At 37.2% G+C, this 24,321-nt stretch overlaps 2 protein-coding genes across 2 annotated transcripts in view; both read right to left on the bottom strand.

Annotated features, from left to right (window-relative positions):
* Window positions 1–2,290: 2,290 nt before the first annotated feature.
* On the bottom strand, window positions 2,291–4,216 carry LOC137233898 (collagenase-like). Its single transcript, XM_067757421.1, has 2 exons — window positions 3,914–4,216; window positions 2,291–3,790 (listed from the first exon to the last, which is right to left on the bottom strand). The coding sequence occupies exons 1-2, from the start codon at window positions 4,180–4,182 to the stop codon at window positions 3,202–3,204; spliced, it is 858 nt and encodes a 285-aa protein (XP_067613522.1). The 5' UTR covers window positions 4,183–4,216; the 3' UTR covers window positions 2,291–3,201.
* Window positions 4,217–12,689: 8,473 nt separating this feature from the next.
* Window positions 12,690–24,321, bottom strand: part of LOC137233899 (nuclear transcription factor Y subunit gamma) — a 62,363-nt gene continuing 50,731 nt past the window's right edge. Inside the window, 2 exon segments of the mRNA XM_067757422.1 lie at window positions 12,690–15,869; window positions 19,709–19,831. Of these exon segments, the coding sequence (XP_067613523.1) occupies window positions 14,907–15,869; window positions 19,709–19,831 (1,086 nt within the window). The 3' untranslated portion in view covers window positions 12,690–14,906.

Raw genomic sequence — 24,321 nt, forward strand, 5'->3', positions numbered from 1 at the left:
TAGAAGAGAATGAGATAGAGGTTCACTTTTTAAAAGTAGGCAAAACCATTTTGAGGCTGGACAAAGTCTCCCGGGTGTGCTTTCGTTTTATTATGGTTTAAGGATGGTTTAGAAACAAAAATTTGGAAAAGAGGGCGGGCCGACCAATATAAATGCTATCTTGTCCAAAATCCAAGTCCGTTTGGCTTAAACAGTTGATATTTTAGAACATGTACTTAACGTATTAATCCGTATCGAATCGAGTAGGATTGGGAATGGGTGTTGGTGTGGGGAGAGATAAATGGATTAACGCACGGACTAGAACAAGAAGAAAAATTGATGATAAAGTTGAAGAGAATGAGATAAAGAGGGAAGAAGTGAAGCGAGCTTTACCGGGAGTGCCAGCGGAGTTCAAATCTTCATTTCGTTCTGTTTATTTTCCGACAGAGTAGATAAATGATGTTTATTGATATGATTTTCTGTCACCCTTATCAAATTTGGTTTGAAGACAAACCTGGGCCTGTGTCCAGCTCTCGCCAGTTTGAGCTAGGTTCTCCAACATATCTGCCATTGTGAATATGTCTTCTTTTTGATCTGTGTACAATGCATACCCTTGTTTATTTGAAGGACGGATATATGCGAAATTCCTTTCGGTATACCACTGCTCTGATGCTGCAACATTTTTGGTGCCTCATTCGACTTCATTACACCTGGAGTTCCATGCCTTGCCCTTAGAACTTGAAAAAACTTCCTTTTACTATTTCAAGATGCTAATATTGTCTAACCTTATCAACTTAACTCCATTGTATCTGTTGAATCGATAAAAGGTAGCGGTTTATTTAATTCGCCCCGCAGCGATATCTGTCCCAGGGACGGACAATAATAATTTTTTTTTCGGAGTCGATAAAATTGCCCTAGGTGAAAATGTTTGAGTTCCCAGGTATCCCTATAGCAATATCATGTCGAATCATGAACCTTTTTTATACTCAGCTGAGCAGAGCTCACAGAGTATGTTAATTTTGTTCGCATAGCGTAACGCATAAACTAATCGAGACAGATATAGACTTCTATATATCAAAATTATCTGGGCGAAAAAAGAAATTCATTTAGCCATGTCCGTCCGTCCGCCTGTAAACACGATAACTCGAGTAAATTTTGAGGTATCTTGATGAAATTTGGTATGTAAGTTTCTGGGCGCTCATCTCAGATCGCTATTTAAAATGAACGAAATCGGACTATAACCACGCCCACTTTTTCGATATCGAAAATTTAGAAAAACTGAAACAGTACGATAATTCATTACCAAAGACGGATAAAAAGATGAAATTAGGTGGGTTGACCTTTTGACGCAGGATAGAAAATTAGCAAAATTTTCGACAATGGGCGTGACAACGCCCACTTTTGAAAGAAGGTAATTTAAAAGTTTTGTAAGCTGTAATTTGGCAGTCGTTGAAGATATCATGATGAAATTTGGCAGGAACGTTACTCCAATTACTATATGTGTTCTGAACAAGAATTAGCAAAATAGGATGACGAACACACCCACTCTTTAAAAAAAAAATTTTTTAAGTCAAATTTTAACAAAAATTTAATATCTTTACATTATATAAATAAAAACCAAAAAAAAAATGTATTTTTTAATTCGAAAAAACTGTATACTATTTACGTATGCGCGCCTTTTAGGTTGTCAGCTCAATTAGGTCTTTTTTTTACTCTATTACAAAAATAAAATACATTAGACAAAAATAATTTTTAAACAGATAACTTGATACGCAGGCTAACGTGAATAGCCCATATATTTTATTTTCTCCTTGCGGACGGGCCGCGGGTAAAGGCTATAATCATTTTTTGCTGTTATATCGGCCTACTGATTTGTAAGATCGCGGGTACACTGCAAACAACTCTTATTTTTAACTAATTAAGCTATTGTTATAAATTGTGTTGCGAATATCAATTGGCACGAACCAGAATAGAAGTAGGATTAATGAAGACAAACAAAAAACCACTGTGATGGCTGAATGGTTATAGCAGCGGCGCCTAAAACGTTGCCGATGAAGGAATTTAGCAGTTCCCGAAATGGGTCTATACAACGAGCTTTGGCAGTTGTCTAAATTGTTTCTTTCTTCTATTCTAATTTAAAAATGTTTTCAATTAAGAAAAAATTTATCATAACAATAATAATGATAAAAAATTATTGTTAGGCCTTGAGCTCGATTCGAACCCGCGGCTATAATCGTATTTATGACTTATGTCGCTTCAAGTGTTTTTGACTAATTAAGGGCTTTTGACTAATCAAATAAAACTTAGCGAATTTTAATTAACACTTTAGAATAACAACAAAGTCAATAGGAAACATATTTTGTTTACTGTTATGAATTTGTTTGTTTGTTAATGAAGAAATTGTTTACAAACTGACTCATGGCTTTATAACAATAGCTTAATTAGTTAAAAATAAGAGTTGTTTGCAGTCTACATTCACTAAATGCCGTCAGAACTGAAAATGGAAATTTTTTACTGCGTAGAATCGTTAGATACCGTCAGATCTGACTAGCAGTCCAATTATAAATATTTCTTAAGAGTTGAACTATAAGTTGCCCTTGGATTTGGGGGACAATACTATAGTTTTTCATTATCTGGAAAACATAAAAAAGTTAAGAAAACATTAAACGGCATTTCGGGACTATTTTGGTATCATTTTGGGACCCTTCCAGGATCATTAAATCTACAAAATTCTCTTTGGTTTTAGCTAATTGTAGTTTCACTCCTTTGGTCTATGAATATTAATTCCTTCACCCCTGTCATATGAATTAATTTAACTTAAAAACAAAATGTATTTTTTAATTCCAAGAAATTGTATTGTACAATTCACGGAAGCGTGCCTTTCAGGTTATCAGCTCATTTAGTTTTTTTTTTTTTTTTTACTCTATTACAAAAATAAAATACATTGACAAAAATAATGTTTACGCAGATAACTTGATAAGCAGGCTAACGTGAATAGCACATATATTTTATTTTCTTCTTGCGGACGGGGCCGCGGGTAAAGGCTAGTTAAAATATAAAATGCTCTAATCGACGTCCGTATTATGTTGAGGCCACTAAGTACTTAAATTTCGAGAAAAACGTGACTTTTTCGGTTATGCCGAGAAGCCAGAAATATATGCAAGGGTGCCGTGATGACTCAACCCTGTCAGATTAATTATTTTTTATAATTTATACTTATAATTATAAAAACAAGCAATTATTGTTTTCAAGCCTAATCCCCGTATTTTGTTGAATCCACTGCAAGTAGGAAGTTACACGAGTATGTCCAGCTGGTTTATCAGCTTCACATCCACTGTGATGACAAAAACTCATAATACCAATTTGAAGATTTGAAGATGCCAATACCAATGGGCCACCAGAATCACCATCACAAGATCCAATACGATTGATAGTGGCAGTACACATTTTTCCGGCCTGTATCTTAGCTGTACCATATGTTCTAACACATACTTCGTTCGAGATCACTTTCAAATTGGCGAACTGTAAAACAGGTGAACACGATTTTGATGCATCAGAGGTTTTACCCCATCCAGAAGCCACTACAGTTTCATCAACGTAATTGGGGTAGCTTGAAGCACATTTTGGTAGTGACACCGGTTTAATGGTAGCTGAATATGTGACAGCTGGAATTTTGATCAAAGCTATATCATTTTGATTAAGTTCATTATGGAATTCGGGATGAGCTTTAATGTCACATTGGTCCACCTCCAGGTGTACAATGGGATCTGCTATATTGATGCTGCCTAAATATACGGTCACACTTATAGCACTGAAATTGAAAGGATTGAAAAGATTTGATTGCGTATCAACAGTACATTATTGTGTGATTAACTTATTAATTTTTTTTTTTCTCACACCCTAAAACATACAGTACATATAATTCAAAACTTACTTCAAAGTACAATGAGCAGCCGTCAGCACCCATTTTTTGCTTATTAGAGATCCACCACAAAAGTTAAATTTTACACCATTATAAAACTTCAAACCAGCTTGATAAGGAAAGCTATTAGCAGCAGCCGTTTGACCATTTGTTATACGTGAACTTACAACTACCTTTTGCACCATAGACCCCAAGCGTTCACGTTGCGTATTTCCAGGTCCCCGAATTTCAAACGCTGAGGCGATGCATAGTAGTAGCGACAAAGCTATCAACGATTTCATGTTGCTGCTGTTCAAGCAAATTTAGACTGACTAAAGCATAGGCTATTTTGGTTTATTTTTAGTATAGTTCAATGGCGTACTACGAGAGAGTTTGCAATATTTTGTCATTAATGCATATATTTTGGCAATTCACAGTATACGGGTATTTGGCTACGCAACAAGCGAGATTTTTATTTTATATGGATTACAAAATACTTCGGATATATTTTAACCTTTCACCTTAACTCCAAAGTTTCAATCGGTCGAGAAAGAACAGAACAGTAAGAGTAAAAGCAAGAGTTAAGTTACAAAGAAAGGGAAGAGCAGATTGAGCAAAGTTCAAGAAAGAAGAATTGAGCTTCACAAAAAAATCAGGACAGATTGGGGAAAATATAGAAGTATACAGGGAAGTATAACTATACTATACTTCGGACTAATTTGTATATTAGACTTAAGCGTAGCGAAGCAACGGACGTTATGCTAGTTATACAAGAAATAAAAAAAGAATGTAGACTTGTAGCAAATTTATCACCATTCAACTTCATAAAAATTGCGTTTAAGTATGCTAAACTCTTTAGAAATTGTGGTGCCGGTTTATAAAGACCTCCTTTGGGCAAGTAATTGACAAACGTGTATGTTTTGTTAAAATGTTCTGAGCAAATGGACGGGCACTTGGGAAGGTTGTATTCCCTTGCTTTGCATACTTAGATCCATATTTCTTCGTCGGAAGCTCGAAAAACGTATTAAATAATTTATTTTCTAGGCTGATATTTCGTATTGAAGTATTTCCAACGCATGTGGCCCATGCCACGTCCCCAGAGCGCCTTAGGGTACGCTTACACAGCCACCGATAAATCGAAAAATTGCAATCAGCTGATGAAATCGGCCGGGCTGGTGTTAAAATTGCAATCGATTACAGTAAATGCACACAATTTATCGGACGATAAAATTGAACACGCGCGAATTTATCAGCAGTGAAAAACGCCAACGGCCGACAACAATTCGGTGATCGGTTGAAATGTACATACGCTCCACAAATCACCTACCCAGATTGCGCATTCAGAGTTCAGAGTTCAAAATTGCTTCGTTCTGCGCATTTACGTCACAGTTGACTGCTTGAGCGAATGAAAGAAAGAGAGGAAAAAAAAACTAGTAAAGGTGTCTAAGTTCGGCTGTAACCGAACATTATATACTCAGCGTGAGCTTCAATTGTACATTTCATTTCAGATAACTTACTTTTCTACATAACACGTGGCACCGCCCGTTTAAAAAAAATTTCTCTCTATTTCCTCTTACAATAAAACTTGATAATTTTCCTCGAGTTATGGCTCCCGAAACATAGAAAATTGCTTAGTCATAAAAGGGGCAGTGCCACGCTTTTTTTTAAATTTGAAGTTTTTCCTATTTACTGTTATAGATACACTTGGGAAATGAAATACCATTGATATAAAGCTCGTTTTTGCAAAGATATAGGTTATTTTTTTCATCCACGACCCTTTTAAAAATCTTTTATATCAAAATGGGCGTGGTCCTTAACCGATTTTGTTAATTTTTCTTCAAAGCATTCCTTATAGAAAGGTAACCTCTCTGCCGAATTTTGTTACGATAGGTTTAACGATTTTTGATTTATGATTGATAATATTTGCAAAATTGATTTTATCACAAGTGGGCCGTGCCACGCCCATTTAAAAATTTTTTTTCAAATTTTTATCAAGAGTCTCAGTATCAGTCCACACGTCAAATTTCAAAATTCTAGATATATTATTTACTAAAATATCAGGTTTTTTGTGTTTTCCAAAATGTTTTAGATATAAAAAGTGGGCGTGGTTATAATCCGATTTCGCTCGTTTTCAATACCAATCTATTTTGAGTCCAGATAAGCCCGTGTACGAAATTTGGTGAAGATATCTCAATATTTACTCAAGTTATCGTGTTAACGGCCAGACGGATGGACGGACATGGCTCAATCAATATACGATACTGCTGATTTTGATATATGGAGGTCTATATCTATCTCGATTCCTTTATACCTGTACAACCAACTGCTACCCAATTAAAGTTAATATACTCTGTGTGCAAAGCACTCTGAGTACAACAAGAGCTAAAGAAAAATGACGTATGAATTGCACATACAAACAGCTGATCTAATGTTTACATGCACAATGCGTAATCTTCTTGTGTGATTTATTTGTAAACGTACTATTATGGATTGACACAAAGCCTAATTTATATCGAAAATTGTTCATCTTTAGAACAAACAAATTTCAAATTGAAATTTTCAAATTTCAATTGCCTCCTGTTATTTTTCTTAGATTCGTAACTGTCGACATTCATAAGCATTAAAAGCATATATTAAACAACATTTAAACGGTGAGTTTTCTAAAATAAACCACAAGTACCCATTTAAAATTATTTTTATAAACAAAACCACATAAAATGTTTATTAACACTGTATTTATTCAGGGGAAATGTCAGCATTCAACGCCAGTAATGATATGGTGCAACAAAATACAAAAATAAAAGAAAATTTCAAAATGGGCGTGGATCCGCCCTTTTTCATTTAATTTGTCAATAATTCTTTTAATGCCATAAGTCGCTCGACCGTTAACACGCTAATTTGCGCAAAAAACGATATATCTTAACTAAACTTAGTTCACGTACTTATCTGAAGTCACTATATCTTGGTATGAAATACGGTCGAAATCCGACTATGACCACACACACTTTTCCGATATCGAAAATTACGAAAAATTTAAAAAATGCCATAATTCTGTACCAAATATGAAAAAAGAGATGAAACATGGTAATTGGATTGGTTTATTGACGCAAAATATAACTTTAGAAAAAACTTTGTAATATGTTAAGTAGAAGAAAATGAAAAAAAAAGAAAATGAAAAAAATCTGCAGGGCGAAATCAAAAGCCCTTGGAATCACGGCAGGAATACTGTTCGTGGTATTACATCTAATCTAATATATATTATAAATGGGAAAGTTTGGATGTTAAGATGTTTGGATGTTTGGATGTTTGGATGTTTGCATGTTTGGATGTTTGGATGTTTGGATGTTTGTATGTTTGGATGTTTGTCCAGACGTTTGTCTTTGTGACTCAATAACGCAAGAACGGCTGGACCGATTTGGATGAAATTTTGCACACATATAGCCAATAGTCTAGAAGGATCTACTAGCTATATATTTTTCAAAAGGGGCGTGGTCCCCGACCCCTAGGAACAGTTATAATTTAATTATTATATTTTTTCGTCTTTGCGACTGAATCACGCCAGAATGGCTACACGGATTTTGATGAAATTTGGGACACAGACAGTAGTCTACTAGCGAAATTTTTTTCGAACATGGAAAGAGGGGTGGGGGTCCCACGACCACTTCGAGAAATTATTTTTCATAATTTTTACACATTATAACTTTACGTATACTGGCCTTCACCAATATCACAGACTCAAGGGGTCAAATAAGTCGAGGGCTTACAAAGTAAGCAGTGACACCCTCCGCCCGCCCCCCTTTATCTCCCCTCTCTGGTATAAAATCCATAAATTGTTATAACTCAATCTAAATTTTCTCCTAAATCAATAGTTTTTGGTATCTGGTACATACAGAACGAGATCTAGACAATTTTGGAGGAACGATCAGTGGTCCTCTCCTCTACTCCCGCCATCCGCCCTCCATCAATTGTTTTTATTAGCACGCTTTTATTAGCTTTACCTGTATGTTTCTATCTAACTTTTTATTCGCTCCAATGCGCCTGCTGCCTTATTAACATGGTTTTATAATTAGCTTCACCTTATTTGTAATCCCGTAAGGGTCATATCGAGACCCTTCCCGGATGATTTCTGTATGGTTTTCGGAATCGGTCCGGGATTACGCCGGAGTATTTTCGGGACTTTTTCGGGACTATTTCGGGATAATTTTGGGACCCTTCCGGGATCATTTCTGTATAGTTTACGGGATCCGTCCGGGATCCCGTCGGGGTTATTTTGGAACATTTTCGGGACTATTCCGGAATCATTTCGGGACTATTCCGGAATCATTTTGGGACTATTTCGCGATCATTTGGGGACCCTTCCGGCATCATTTCTGGATGGTTTTCGGGATCCGTCCGGGATCCCGTTGGGGTACTTTCGGGATCATTTGCGTAACTTCGAGAGATAAATTCTTGATGGTTTCCGGGATCATTACGGGACTTTTTCGGGTTTATTTTAGGTCCCTTTAGGCATCATTTCTGGATGGTCCTCGGGATTCGTCCGGCATCCCGTCGGGGTCATTTCGGGACTTTTTCGCGACTAATACGGGATCATTTGGGAACCCTTTCGGCATAATTTCTGGATGGTTTTCGGGATACGTCCGGGATCCCGTCGGGGTCATTTCGGGACTTTTTCGCGACTAATACGGGATCATTTGGGAACCCTTTCGGCATCATTTCTGAATGATTTTCGGGATCCGTCCGGGATCCCATCAGGATAATTTCGGGACTATTAGGGGATCATTTGGGAACCTTTCCGGCATCATTTCTGGATAATTTTCGGGTTCCGTCCGGGATGCCGACGAGGTCATTTCGGGACTATTTCTGGATCATTTGGGATACCTACCGGCATCATTTCTGGATGGTTTTTGGGATTCGTCCGGGATCCCGTCGTGGTCATTTCGGGACTTTTTCTCGACTAATACGGGATCATTTGCGGACCCTTTCGGCATCATTTCCGGATAGTTGTCGGGATTCCGTCACGGTCATTTCGGGACTATTAGGGGATCATTTGCGGACCTTTCCGGCATCATTTCTGGATAGTTTTCGGAATCCTTTCGAGATCCCGTCAGGGTCGTTTTGGGAGTTTTTCGGGGCTAATACGGAATCATTTGAGGATCCTCTAAGGGTCGTTTCGTGACTTTTTCTGTTTTATTTCGGGATCATTTGGGGACCCTTCCGGCATAATTTCTTGATGGTTTGCCGGATCCATCAGGGTCATTTCGGGACCATTTTGATATCATTTGGGGACCCTTCCGAGATCATTTCTGGATCCGTCCGGGATGCCGTAGGAGCCATTTCGGGATTTTTTGTTACTTTTCCGGGATAGTTTTTGAATCCTTCCGGAATCATTTCTGTATGGTTTTCGCGATCCGTCGTTGATTCCCTCGGAGCCATTTCGGAACTTTTTCTGGAGTATGTCGGGGTCATTTGGGGACTTTTTCGGGATCATTTGGGGGCTCTTCCGGCATCATTTCTGTATGGTTTTTGGGATTCGTCCGGCATCCCATCGGGGTCATTTCGGGACTTTTTCTCGACTAATACGGGATAATTTGCGGGCTCTTTCGGCATCATTTCTAGATAGTTGTCGGGATCCGTTCGGGATCCCGTCAGGGTCTTTTCGGAACTATTAGGAGATCATTTGAGGACCTTTCCGGCATCATTTCTGGATGGTTTTCGGTACCGTTCAGGATCCCGTCGGAATAATTGCGGGACTTTTTCGGGATCATTTGGTGTCCCCTTCCGGCATCATTTCTGTATGGTTTTTGGGATTCGTCCGGCATCCCATCGGGGTCATTTCGGGACTTTTTCTCGACTAATACGGGATAATTTGCGGGCTCTTTCGGCATCATTTCTAGATAGTTGTCGGGATCCGTTCGGGATCCCGTCAGGGTCTTTTCGGAACTGTTAGGAGATCGTTTGAGGACCTTTCCGGCATCATTTCTGGATAGTTTTCGGGATCCTTTCGGGGTCCAGTCAGGGTCATTTCGGGACTTTTTCGGGATCATTTTGGAACACCAGGGATCATTTCTGTGTGGTTCTCTGTATACGTCTAGAATCGTGTCGCTGTCATATCGAGTTTTTTTGGGACTATTCGGGGAACTTTTGGAGACCCTTTCGGGGCATTTCTGGATGGTTTTCGGGATCCGTCCGCGATAGCGTGGGGATCATGTCGTTTGCTTTTTCTGGATAATTTCGGGATCATTTGGGATCCTATCAGGTTACCAGCTCATTTAGTTCTTTTTTTTACTCAATTACAAAAATAAAATGCATTAGACAGAAAACAAAATTTTAAACAGATAATAAGCAGGCTAACGCGAATAGCCCATATATTTAAATTTCTCCTTGCGGACGGGGCCGCGGGTAAAGGCTAGTATATAAATAAATTAGCGGTACCCGACAGATGATGTTCTGGGTCACCCTGGTCTACATTTTGGTCGATATCTCGAAAACGCTTCACATACACAACTGAGGGCCACTCCCCTTTAAAATACTCATTAACACCTTCATTTGATATCCATATCGTACAAACACATTCTAGAGTCAGCCCTTGTTCACCTTTATGGCGATTTCTCGAAAAGGCGTCCACTTATAAAACTATGGCCAACTCCCTTTTAAAATACTCTTTAATACCTTCCATTTGTTACCTATGTCATACAAACACATTCCAGGGTTACCCTAGGTTCATTTTCCTAAATGGTGATTTTCCCTTATTATGCCGATTAGCTTCATAAAAGGGCGCAGAGGAGTTTGTCTTAGCCATCACACCAGTGATAAGCTGCATGCCCTGGAAACAACTTAAGATCCCAAGAATCAAGTTCGAAGCAATCGTTATGTTGTACCGAATACGAATGATCTAGATACACATTTTCCTATAGATGCAGCTCTTGTATCTCTTTAGGTAGTAATTTTTCCAATACTTCAAATAATCAACACATGTTTTCCGCTTTGTATTAATATAAGAAAGGAGCAGGTAGAGTTGCATACAAAAACATCGATTTGGGACGTTTATTTTTTAAGGATGTGGTAACCCTGTTTCAGTAGGGAAGACCAAAACGGCAGTTTATGTCAAAGGGGGTAAAGGTAGAAGAAAAGGAGTGCAACTACTTCTCCATATTTGTATCATGGTGTTATGTTAGGTTGAACTGGCCGGTCAATGAACACCTCACATAGACTGAATGTGTCCATAATAGTGTTACCAGGGGTGGCTTTCCGTAATTCGATATCTATCAAGAACGAGTATAAAATAACCGTTTTCGCTTTCCGTAACACAAATTGTCGACGCGTCGTATCGAACGTTCGATACAAACTGTTCGATACCAAATTAGGTGTCGAATTGCCTTTTTGAAAGTTATAATTTTATGCTTTGGTGATTATTATTTAGGGAATGATTTTTTCTTCAGAAATTAAGAAACAAACGCTATTTATAAAATAAAATATTTTGGTAGCTCCAAAAAGCTTTCTAAACACCCTTTGAAATCTGCAAACGAAAGAGATCATACCAAGATACGGGAACTAAAATGGCATCATCGAGCGTTCGATATCGACTTGAAGTATCGAATCAACGAGTGTCGACTATCGAATTACGGAAAGCCACCCCAGAATTTGTGTGACGACCACTCCAATTAGGTGCCAGGACTTATGTTATAGAATATTTTCGTCCTCTTGGCAAATACTAAAGTTTTCTAAGACCAAGCTCAATTCTGCCTCGAGATCTGGCAACTCTGCCGCCCCTACAGCGAGTGCAGGCCACGAACACATAACGTGCTCAACCGTCATATTCGGCTCAACTGGCGAGAAGTGACTTTTAAGCATGTGACGCGTCTTGTATCTTTAGAGATATGTACTTTGTGAGTCTAACGTTTTAGGATTTGCATATGATTGAGCACCATGCACTCATTCAGTCTATGTCACCCCTCACGGATCGCCCAGTACAATCTAGAGGTTGTGCAGTCCAGCGCTATTATTCACGCGTTTTTTGATTGAAGGATTATATGCAGGTCGTCTCTCCTTTTGATTTCTCTCAAACGGATTGGGATGTTTACAGTTGATTCATCGAGTGCTGCACCATCTTTTGCCAATTCATCGATATTTCCGTACTTTTTACCGCTTTATGACTAGGAACCCTGTATAGACGTATGTTTAGGCCTGAGCGAAGTCTCTTCAATGCTTATTTACATTCCAAGACACTGCTTGATAAAGTACTGTGTGAGATTATGGCCTTGATGATCGCCTATATATCAATATATATATTGACGTGACTGCAGCTAAAATACGCTTTGTCAAGAATTTCCGCTGCTTTCTTCATGACTACAATTTCCGTCTGAATGCCACTGCAGGGATATGGCAGCCTCTAAGATGTACTTGTTTCTGGATCGACACTGTAAATAGCAGACCATTGGTATATACGTGTATAATATGTTTTCCCATTTCCGTACACTTGCGTGAATACTCCGGCTCTATTGTGGCCCCAAGAACACTTTCGAAGCTCAAGCACTGACCAATCAGTCAGTTCGCCCTCTATTTAATTGTCCTATACTGCTGTGGCCATACCGTCTGCACTCAAGCTGCCCCGAGTTCGATCGAATAAATAAATAAAAAATATGTATGTACGTATGAATATACAGAGAAGTAACTCAAAATGAAATTATTTATTCTTCTATCCATCACACAAATGTAAATTTAGCATTAATTAATCAAATTTATTAAATCTATGAAAATTATTAAAATATTGTGACGAATATCAGTGACACTAAGTGATACTCACATCACTAGTCTGATGCTAAGTAAATGAAGCCACAACAACAATAAAGCAGACAGTCACTTGTATCTATATAAACGAATCAATCATTATGTCTACACATATCTACGTACACACAGCGGAGAAGAGACGCACAAACGCATGCATATATCTTATCTGCGATGCTCCCAAAAGGGCATTTTTCAATTTGCTGAACGCGTTAACAAAAAAATAAAATTTCGAAATGTAGAATTTCGAACTTCGTAAGCCGATACCTTTTTTTGGAGGCTTAGTTCGAAAAACGGAGATAGTAGTTTGTTTACTTAAGCCTCAATCTCTATAAAAAAGTGGGTTTTGTCCAATACCCAGGAAAAAAGTTGATTTTGTCGCATAGCGTTATTATTATAAATACGAAAAAACAGGTTTGACTCACTTATTTACTTTGACTTCCCCTATTCATGATATTTGGCATATCTTTATTAACTTTTCAATGCAAACCCTGCAATTTTTCCTCCAAAAATATCATGAGTTTCAGGTCTAAGTACAATAAGAATCAGGTAAAATAACATTTGCAATAAATATTGAAAGTGCTATAACTTCTTTGTTTATTATTTTAGTAATATGGTTTCAAAGCAACATTTTCTTGAATTTTTAAATACTTTCGTTTGGTAAGGAAAAAACATAAATTGGGGGGGTGTTAAAATTTTGTTAGCTGACCTAATCATGTGAAAACGACTTCATAGCTTAAAAGGACATTAAACGGAAATGTGAAGATTCTCAAGGCCAAAATAATGACATACCAATTTTAAAAATCGGACGTCAAATAACCAAGTTACAACAAAAAAACCTTTTCGGCTGTATTTCGAAGGATCAAAAAAAAAAAAAATAAAAAAAAATTTTCCGAAACCCTCTCAACATAATCTTTAAATTTAGGGGCGGACATTAGCAACTTTCTTTTTGTATGGGGACCAACCCAGTCTACTATACACGTGCATCTGTAGTTATAATTTTATAGCAGTAACTAAGTAAACGAAGTGCCTGCTGTCATCGAGCAAAGAGTCAGCGCATACGCGCCTTGGCAACCACCCTACTGTTGGCAGCCATAATTTCGAAATAGTAAAAGACTTCGTTTATTTGGGAACCAGCATCAACACTAGCAATAACATCAGCACTGAAATACAGCGAAGAATCAATCTTGCCAATAAATGCTACTTTGGACTAGGTAGGCAGTTGAAAATAAAGTCCTCTCTCGGCGAACGAAAATCATACTCTCCAAGTCACTTATCGTACCCGTCCTGCTATATGGTGCAGAAGCATGGACCATGACAACAGCAGATGAAGCGGCTTTGGGAGTGTACGAGAGGGAAGTTCTCCGAAAGATTTGCTGTACGAGCTATGCGCAGACATCCACATAGTCCAGCGAATTAAAAAGCAGCGGCTGCGCTGGCTAGGCCATGTTATACGAATGAATGATGATGCTCCGGCCAAGAAAGTGTTTCTATCGGAACCCGCCTATGGAAGCAGAGGTAGAGGGCGGCCGCCACTCCGTTGGAAGGACCAATTGGCGCCGGTTGGCGGAGCGACTGGCACGCCTTGTTGGACGGCCATACCCGTTTAGACGGTTAAGCGCCAATTAAGTAAGTAAGTAAGTAACTAAGTAAATTCTGGAAACGCCTAGAAGTATAGAACGAGGAAATCGAAGAGTATAAAAAGCAGCAACAGTAGAGGCACGACAATCAGTTTGATTTAAGTACGCTATCTGTCGAACAATAGAAGTGTTATTTTGAAAGTAGTCTAATAAAGGCCATTTTGCATTATCGAATATTGGAGTTATTTATTCAACAGTTTAGTGATTCGAACGTTAGTAGAAGGTTGCAAATAAGAGGAATTGCACTAAAATCGTTACAATATTTTAATTACTCTTACTAACTAACAAATCGTTTTGTTTTTTTTCTTTCGTAATTTACAGCAAAGAAATGTTAAAACTAATTCAGTATTTTTGATGTCAGCAAAGCCAAATAAATAACTTATCAGCTTCGTAGTTTAAGATCAATATCCATACGTACCAAGCTGATTGGAGGCCATCGGAGCAAGGGCTGAGAACATTAGTGACACATAAATGCGCTCTTAACTCATACCGATCGCGTATCATCATCGCTAGCACCAACACGGCATCCCCAATAAGATCATCAAGATCATCGTTTATCTACTGGAACTTAAAAACAAAAGTTTTTCAGTCGCAGTACAAATTTATTCGATGGCCTCGATTATTTCATATTCCTCATCCAGCGAATGGTCATAGTCGATGTTGTACTTGTTTTTGATTTTACTCTTATAGTCTTTGAGTTTATCGTTTGCCAAATTATTGACGTTGGTTGATGTGCTTTTATTTCTATTTTGTTTATTTTGTAAATTGTTGTTGTTGTTGTTATTGCTATTATTTTGATTACTATTATTTCGACTATTCATGTTACGATCATTTGATCCACCACTTTGGTGTGTTAAACTATAGCCAATTGTGTTTGTTGTGTTCTTATTCTTATTACTACTATTGTTCTTATACTGATAGTTGTTGTTATTGTTGTTGTTATTACTGCTACTATTGCTTCTATAATTATTGCTATTGTTGTTATTTTTACTAGTTTCATTATTTTGTGAGTATTTAATGTTGCCTCTAAAACTACTTTTTGGTAAATTATGAGTGGTCAGCACTGATTTTTGCTGTTGTTGTTGTTGTTGTCGCTGCGTTTGTTTATTGAGCCCCCTTTGTGGATATGGTGATATGGTTGTTGGTTCACTTAAGCCATTAATTTCGCGCGCATCATAATAGATATCTCCTTTTTGAAATTCTTTTGGTCTTCTTTGTCTCTGTTGTTGTTGTTGTTGCTGATGCTTTTGTTGTTGTTGATATCGTTGTACATGTTGCAGCTGTTGATCTTGTCTATGCTTTTGTTGCTGTTGCATTTGATAATTTTGTTTTTGCGAGCTCAATAAACTGGATTGATTTATGAGATTGGCCTTATATCAGAGATTCTGGTCCGGATTTGGTACGTTTGGTCGGTAGAGTTCATCATTGTTGTTGTATAATTGTTCAGAAACTGGACAGTTGACATTTGTCCACCAATCGCAGACACGTACTGCTTGATTGAAAACAGTTCCATTCGGACATATAAATGAATACTGATGGCCGGAGTGCAAACACCAATGCCAGACCTAAGAAAAAAGTAACATTTTTAGAAATATGTATGTATAGATGTATGCATGTACATTAGGGTGGCCCTTAGTTGTATGAAGTTTTGGATTTTGATCTCACCCCCCAGAAATATGGGAATGGCGCTAAAGCGAGTACATACAAAATATCATGCCGATCTGAAAATATTTAGAGTCTGGGAAAGAAGGTGAAGTCATGAAAATGGACAAATTTTAACCATTTCATGTATCTATATTCTTCAACCCTAGAAACGTTTACTCCTCTTCCAAGCAGTTCTTTATCTTTGCTTCCTTCCTTTTTTATATGACTACAAACATAGAAATCGGTTCATCAATAACAGAGCTATAGACCAAAATATAATAATTAAAAAGCAGATTTTCTTACTTCATTGTATAGAAGAAAATTACCAAAACTCGTAACAAAAAAAAATTCTCAAAATTAGCAGGGTTCTGATACTTGCAAATCAGATCAAACCTGCGTAGTTACTCGAAAAATGTCTAAACTTTTATATTAAACGGTTAACCAATTTAAGTAATTTTAGAGATGTTTGAATGCCAAATCCGTAGACGTTATAAATAACAAGTGAGTGGGAATTTCGCCCACAAAAAATAAATTAGGTAGGACCAAAGAAATGTAAATATCCGACGTTTTTAGGATTTAAAGCTCCTTACGTAATCTCCAAATCTGCCTTGTTTGCCTAAAATTTTGGAGCTATTCCAATTTTTTGAGGGGTTGACATCAAGAAAAAAGTTTAATAAATCTTAAAATAGAAACTTGCAGACCGTTCTAGTTTTAAAACAGAACCAATAACTTTTAGTTTATATATCCATATTTTGTTATACAGATCTGATAGCTCAGTAGGCAAAGCGCGCGACTCTTGTCCAGAGCACTTCGCCTACCACACCGAAGGTCCTAGGTTCAACTCTCAGGAAATATCGTGCAAAGAGTTTTTAAATGGGGCCACGCCTAGCTAAGTTCTTTGAGTATATTTCTGCCATGAAGGGCTGACAACACTGAAAATTGGATTGCGCAAGCCCAGGGAACAATTGGACTTTGCAACGCCACCACAGTAATCAAAGGGATGGAAGTGCAAGATATGGCCACAGTATTGCTTTCGTATAAAGAAAGAAAAGCAAAGGAAGCGCCCACTGTGTGCGCGAAAATGCTACTGACGAAATGCTACTCACGAAATAGGCATGCAAATGATTAATTCATTCGGCTCTTACACCAGCTCACTGAGAGCAATCTTCGACGTAACGATGTGTGTAAAACAAGGATGTGCAAACACATACTATACATTTTACGAGTGTGTTAGAAAATGAGAGAATTATTAGCTACACCCAAAAAAATTGTCACACCCAATATTTCAAAGCAGACGCAATGCACATGAATCAACTCATTTTTCGTAAATATTGCGAATTATGTCTTAGAAATGTTCAGCTAGGTCTACTAATATAGTAACAAGAGTGTAAATTTTTTTAATAAAAAGATTGTTTCCCACTTAATATTAAGCTTTGGTCATTGAGTTGAGAGAATTTTTTAATTTAAGCAGCCACATTTTCAATAGTCAGAAAAAAATATATTGGCAAACATACTTTCATATCTCGGACTTAAGCCACTTGCAGGTTCTAGATCTGGCAGCTGTATCACTCCTAATAGCTGGAGTCTTAGCGTGGCAAGCGCAGGGCATGAGCACAAAACGTGCTCCATCGTTTCCTTCTCCAACCCGAACTTTCTACATAAGTGTCCAGCCAGAATATCCATGATGAGTATAAGCAACTTTTTTAGTCTAAGGTTGTAAGACCTACACATAATCTTCAACCCGCTTTTAAACCCATGCCTTTCCCGCTTGGTCGATCATGTCTACCTCCCGCCTTCTCTTAATCTCGCCCATTTGGATTGGGACGTCGACGGAGCAAGCTTCCGGAGATGCGCACTTTTTAGCTAGCTCATCTGCTTTTTCATTCCCATCTTTTTCCCATATGCCGTGGGACCCAATAGAGGTATATGGGTCTCCCTGTCCCGATTATTTCCAGAGACTGCTTACACTCTAACAAACGGTGATACCAAAAGAAAAAAGATGACGAAAAAATGTTGGTTCCCATTGAAGTCGACAAAGGCATGTCGTACAGGGGTCAAAGTTTAGATTTCCCTATGGAGACCAGAGCGGAACCATTCAGGTTCAGGAAAGCCTTTGTACGCAGTACGATTTTGACATCCGGCCTACGAATTACAAAACCAAAATACATGAAATGTGAGTTTGTTTGTATGTATGGCGCACTATTCCCATCTTGTATGGTTCCGCCATGATGGAATGGATTTGTTGTCTAATATCAAAACCCTATTATAATATCATATATAAATTTTGGCTCTGATTGAAACCGGTTAAGGGATGTAGCGCAGTGGTTAAAGTTCATATTTTAATATATTAAGTCTTTATATGGTAATCTAATCGTGAATCCCTGTGCAACTCGCCTCAACCGAGGGTTTCAAGTAGATTTGTCACGAATATTCGGCAACTATTCGGTATTCGGCCTATTCGGCCACTTTTTTTGCTATTCGGTATTCGGCTGAATAATACGAACTATTCGGCCGAATACCGAATACCAAATCATGTAAAAAAGACACGTTATATCACTCAAAATTATGTATTTATTTCCCAATTACAACACTTTAGTATTTAAAATTCATCAGTTGTAAGTTATGACGGATAAAAACAAACTTTTCAGCTCTTTTGGGTAGCAAACGATTACGCTTTTCATCGTAGATGTTACCAACCTCAGAAAATAACCTCTCACTATACACGCTATTTCCAGGAGAAGAAAGATAAACTTTAGCAAATTTCGAAAGGTTTGGGTATTGTTTTTCGTTTACTAACCACCTTCCGCTCTACGCGAACTGTTTTCAAATAAAAATCCAACTCGTTTGCGACAGCATTCTTCTCCACGTCCTCCTCATCATTAGCATTTCGCATATTATCTGTAGCGACTTCCTCAAAGCAGTTCCAGAAACTGTCGTGTATTTCATTCAAGTTTCTTTTCTTATGAAATGGAGAAGAATCGTCATCGGTACTATTAGATTCATCACAACTAAGATTCATTATAACTAACTCGCCCCAACAAGCATGTATTTCGTGCCGAATATTCTGCGGCCTAATATTCGGCGCTTCGGCCGACAGCGTTGCCGAATATTCGGTATTCGGCCAATTCACTATTCGTGGTTGATAAGTGCAATACAAAGCTTCCGCAACCCAATAGGCAACCTAACATACGCGAGGGAAATCCTCTTACAAATATGAATGTATTATACACATGTTAGGCATGCGAGGCTCTGACAATCCCAAGTTCATCATAGAATACTGCGGTGCAGGCGGGAAGGCCTATAAGATTCAATGTGGTCGTATTAATTTGTTCGCTAGATGCTCAGGCTAGTACCTTCATGGTGCTTTCTACCGGAATGTACCGAATCTAAATCCGGCAAAAGACCATCAACGTCAATAATGCTCCGCAAAACCTTCGGGGAGTGTCTTTATCGCTACAACAGCAACAACACCTTTATTTATTGTGCAGACCAAACTTTATATGTGATATCGCCATTCCAAAGGCAAAAATTATATTTAAATTTTATGAGTCTCCATAGAGAAATATTAACTAAATATTGACCCCTATGTGACACCAAAAATTATTTGTTATATTTTTGACCTTCTTCGTAGCATTCTTAGGGGTGAGACCGGAAAAAATCTGTTATTTGATTAATAAGGGCCACTCTAATGTACACACGTGCGTATTTTTTCCCGAAACCTTATAAATTTCGGTAATACATATAATTTGTAATAGTTTACCTGGCAACGTGTTTCCGTATCAGCGTAGTAACCAGGAAGACGATTTCGACAATTGAATGAGAGTCCTTTTGGCACCGATTCGTAGGCAGGATAATCAATACCCGCAATATAACCATCAACTTGCTGTAAATAAAGAACATGGAGGGGTTCTGAACAGTAGTCACACGCTCTTCAAATGAAAATATAATTTAAAATACAAATTTTGATTTGTGCAATGTTTCCATCTACGTTTGTGTGTATTAATGTTTTAACGAATTTGTATGAATAACAAAATAACATGAAATTGCACAACATATGGCTAAGAACCTTCGCGTTTTTTTTTTTTTTTTAATTTAGCTGAAATGTATGAATGTGTAGGTAGTTACTGGTTTATGTATAGGCAAGTGAACTCATTTACATGTGTTGACGGCATAACCAACACAGAACCCTTCTAACTTGATGGATTGCATAATCCATTTTAATGTAAATTTAGTTTACATGACAAAAGTGAGACGTCAAAACAATGGCACATGTGACAGCTCAGCAAAAACGATAAAATATTCATACATCAATGTCATCGTTAGTCAACGCGAAATTTTAAGATTTTTCCCGTTGTATGTTCTTCTGCTCAGTTAGAGCTACACTGGAAGAAATGGTGCTAGAAAATCAACAAATCGCTTCTGTTGTTCTTGACTCAACGGAGACTCGGTGAAATTGAACGAATTATGGTAAATTCGACCGAGTTTTAGTTTAGTAATTTTACCAGACGAGAACTGCTCGCTCTTAAGTTAACAAAATTCTGTAAAATTGACAGACTCCTAATCAATCTAACTGATTTTTCTGTTAAGACAACTGACCTCACTGGTCATTTCAACAGCGAACAACAGTCAATGCATGAGCAAATTTCAAAGAGAAGTTTACGCTCACTGCGCTCTCTACTTTGTACTTATGACGATGGTGCCACTTGTTAAAAAAAAACTCCAAAATAAGAAAAAAACCTAATCAAAAAAAAACACACACAAATTGAGAAAACAACACAAAACAATTTTTTCAGTTATTAATACAAAACGAAAAAACCCTTTTTTAAATTTACTGTGCATAACAGTACAAAAAATATTATGCGATATCGAAATGCAAAATTGCGCCCTCTTGTTGCAAAAGTTTTGTTTGAACGAACAGGATTTTTCCAAAAACATCCTTTTTAATGTGAATCGTTTCAAAATAAAGTCTAACGAGAATTAAACTTGTCGAATTACATGTAAAGTTACTCCAGTGGTGAATTACTTTCCCGCGATTTGATTCTTTACTTTTCTACAACTACAAGTTCTCTATTTAAAATGTTATGTCAAACATTTATACTACAAGTTTTGTTCGAAACAATCAAGTGTGGCAACTCTACATGCGAGAGAAGAAATTGAGAATGAGCTCCAACTGAAAGAATAGAGAATAAGTTTCATGACTACTATTTTCATTTCTGTGATATGCGGCGATGTTCAAATCTATAAATTAAATAAATTATAAAAAACAAAATTTGGTGAAAGTGCGTTTAATGAAAGTGTATAATTTGTATGAATTTTTAAACGGGGATTACCCTTATTGCTTTAAATGTATGAAAACATTTATTTGCAGCAATTCTTTTAATTTATAATTTATTAATTATATTTTTCCCCAAATTATTAAAGAAAGTGTATAATGTTTAATGTGTGCCAGCATATTTGATGTACGCCCAATTGAAGTTCCCTTAGTAATTACATACATATGTACTTATTTGTCCGATTTTTGTTTTAAATTCAAAGAAAATGGAAACATTTTATATCAAATCTTCGTACACAAATATAACTATAATTATAATTTAACAATATGGTGAAAATTATTGAAGAAAAAGTAGAAATAAAGTTCTTGAATCCGACGCCAATGTGGTTCGCTAGAGCATGTACTAACGTGTGTGTGAATATGTATGTAGCAAATATATTTGTATGTAGCAATCATGCATACTTATGTATTCACATATTTACGTATATATATGGCAACATACTTTAGTAAAAAGCTGTCGATGGTACCTCGAAACAAATGAAATGTACTTATGTGTAATTTATACAAATAAAAAAAAAACGACGTAAGTTTAAATATATATTTATCCGGCTTTTATTTTTTCCACAGGTTTTAATGTCATATGAACAGAAAACTCTGTTGATGTAAAATTGTATGCTATTAATCTAGAAAAAATAGACATATCAGTTATTTCAATAGATTTCACTGGTAGTGTCTTTTCGACAATAAACTCTGTTAATTTAACAGTTTGCACTGGTAATTTCAAAGAACATAAATCCCATTCATATTAACAGTTTTCATTGGTATTCCTAGAGCGATAGTAACAATTGTTAGTTTAACAAAACTATGGGTAAAGTATAATGAAACAACTTTTTTTTTGTTTATTTGACGACTAAAACGGTCAATTACGAATCAACGATTTGTGCGCTGTTGATTCAACATCTAGTTACGATGGATAAAAATTAACAGAAATTTCAGTTGAATTGACCCGTATTTCTGTTGACCTTACCAGTCCTTTTCTTTCAGTGTACATAGAAAACTTTGGCGAGAACGCCAATCCTTTGATATTCTGAAGTTGAGTTTAATATGAAGCACCAAATATATCTGTCTACCCAGACCAGTCGCACAACTGGCTTAAAAGGAGCTGCATTTTTCTGCGCTAGACCATGTCGGTTTCCGCTGCTATTGTAATGCCCAAAAAACATAAATTTTTCGACGACTCCAACAACTCAACCCTCGAAGAATACTTAGATCTTGAGCAGTCTGGTTCTACCGTACGAATAATCTATTCCAGAGTCAAAATTACATTAACGCATGATAGTTAGTCGGCTTGTTTGAAATCTCATTTTGTCTCGAACTGCTCAGACAGGTCATTCCCCATATCTATGTGAAGCTCGTGGAGTAATTCAAAATCCAAATCGGAAAAATGAGCCTAAGCCGCGATTTTATTTGTATTGCTCTTGTCTGAGGTTTGGCGATTCCAGTTGATAGTAGAATTATCAGGCATGAAGCCTCAGTAGTAAAAGTACGAAGGGATTTTTTTTTTTTGGTAAGTTGACAATAAAGCATACTTAACGAAGCTATCCCGTCTCTTCTTCGTGAAGTTGGCAATAAAACGTTCACTTCGGAGTAATGCGGTCTTCTTCGTTGGAAAGTTGGCAATAAAACCTTCTCTTCGGTGTAATTCGGTTTTCTTCTTTGGAAAATTGGCAATAAAGTTTTTCCCCAAGCAAAGGCTGATCACATTGTGAGCCCGGAGTATAACTGTTGAGTAAAATGTTTGAGTAATATGGTAGATAGGCATCTACATTTTTTGAAAATTGTAAGGGTATAGTGTTAAGTAGTAGTGGTTAGTAGATGAGGCTTTTTGTCGTAGACTCGAGCGGACATTTCATACTATCTGATATGATGATAGGGTTGTAATCACATTCCTTAAATCTGATTAGGCTATCTTTTTGCTCAGAAATGGTTGTTCACATCCCTTGATACTTGTATTGAAATTGTGGAATAGTATCACGTATCTGGCAGAACAGGATGCAGTGAGTTATTTATGCTTAGAATAGAATGGTAATGGAAGTCAAGTTGGAGTAGCCTTGCAACCGGATGCCATTATCCATAAAATGGATAATGCACCATAGGATACGAGTATGCGAATATAGCCAGTTTTGAGCTCTGTGTATGGGTCGTAGTGATGCTTTTCGTTCAGGCATGTCCTAGGGAGAGACCAATTATACCTGTCTTTGCCTCAACTGGTAGTGCCGGAATATTCCTTTTCTCTTGTATGTCGGACAGGTTTTCATTGTTAGCCTACGGGTACCGTAGCACAAGTGCTCTTTCGAGTAGGGGAGTTTTTAACGATTTTATAGATTTTTTTTAACTTTACTTAATACAATATTTTTATTATTTCTGTTTGTTTTGATATTGAAGAGAAATAAAACAACAACATATTCTACGATAATGCACATATGGTACTGATATTTTAGGCTCGGTGTGGAGCTCCGCATTTTTTGTTTTAAATAACTCATTTCAATTCTATTCTATTTTTATTTTGTTTTCCCCATTTCGCAGAAGCTTTCAGACTGACTTATCCCAACTTTACTCAAAAGGCACTAGAGGAGATCAACTACACTCTCCTATTGACTAAAGAGAACAATCGTAGACCACCCATTGGAAGAGAAGCTCGGCCTTAAATCTCTTCGGAGGCTATCGCGCCTTACATTTATTTATTTAAATCGATTTAATCCCGTAGAAGCTGAACTGTGCGAAACTTGTAGACAAAATTTATGGGAGGATGCTGAACAATACATATTTTATGCCTGAATTTTCGCTCAGAGAAGCAGACAATAGCAAAAGGGCATATCGAGCAACCTATTCCCAAATATGCTGTCATCAGCTGGAATGGACTGGACTGCACTGAACTGTATGGAACTGTTTTCTGCTACCTTTATATAAAACCAAAGATGTCAGTCAAAAAGTGCGGGCAGATATAGAGAGCCATCTGTTCGAACTTTAAATCATCCACGATGAGCAGTAAACGTCACAAAATCCCGTCCTCAGGCTAGAAAAACCTCTAATAGACTGAA

The sequence above is a fragment of the Eurosta solidaginis genome, chromosome 5 (assembly GCF_040869045.1).
Source record: "Eurosta solidaginis isolate ZX-2024a chromosome 5, ASM4086904v1, whole genome shotgun sequence".
Lineage (NCBI taxonomy): Eukaryota > Metazoa > Arthropoda > Insecta > Diptera > Tephritidae > Eurosta > Eurosta solidaginis.

What these genes read in the sequence shown, in the direction of transcription:
- LOC137233898 (XM_067757421.1), bottom strand. Translation starts at nt 4,182, where the DNA reads ATGAAATCGTTGATAGCTTTGTCGCTACTACTATGCATCGCCTCAGCG. An exon ending in GCTGCTCATTGTACTTTGAA is followed by an intron (nt 3,791 to 3,913) that starts GTAAGTTTTGAA and finishes TTTCAATTTCAG; the next exon opens with TGCTATAAGTGTGACCGTAT.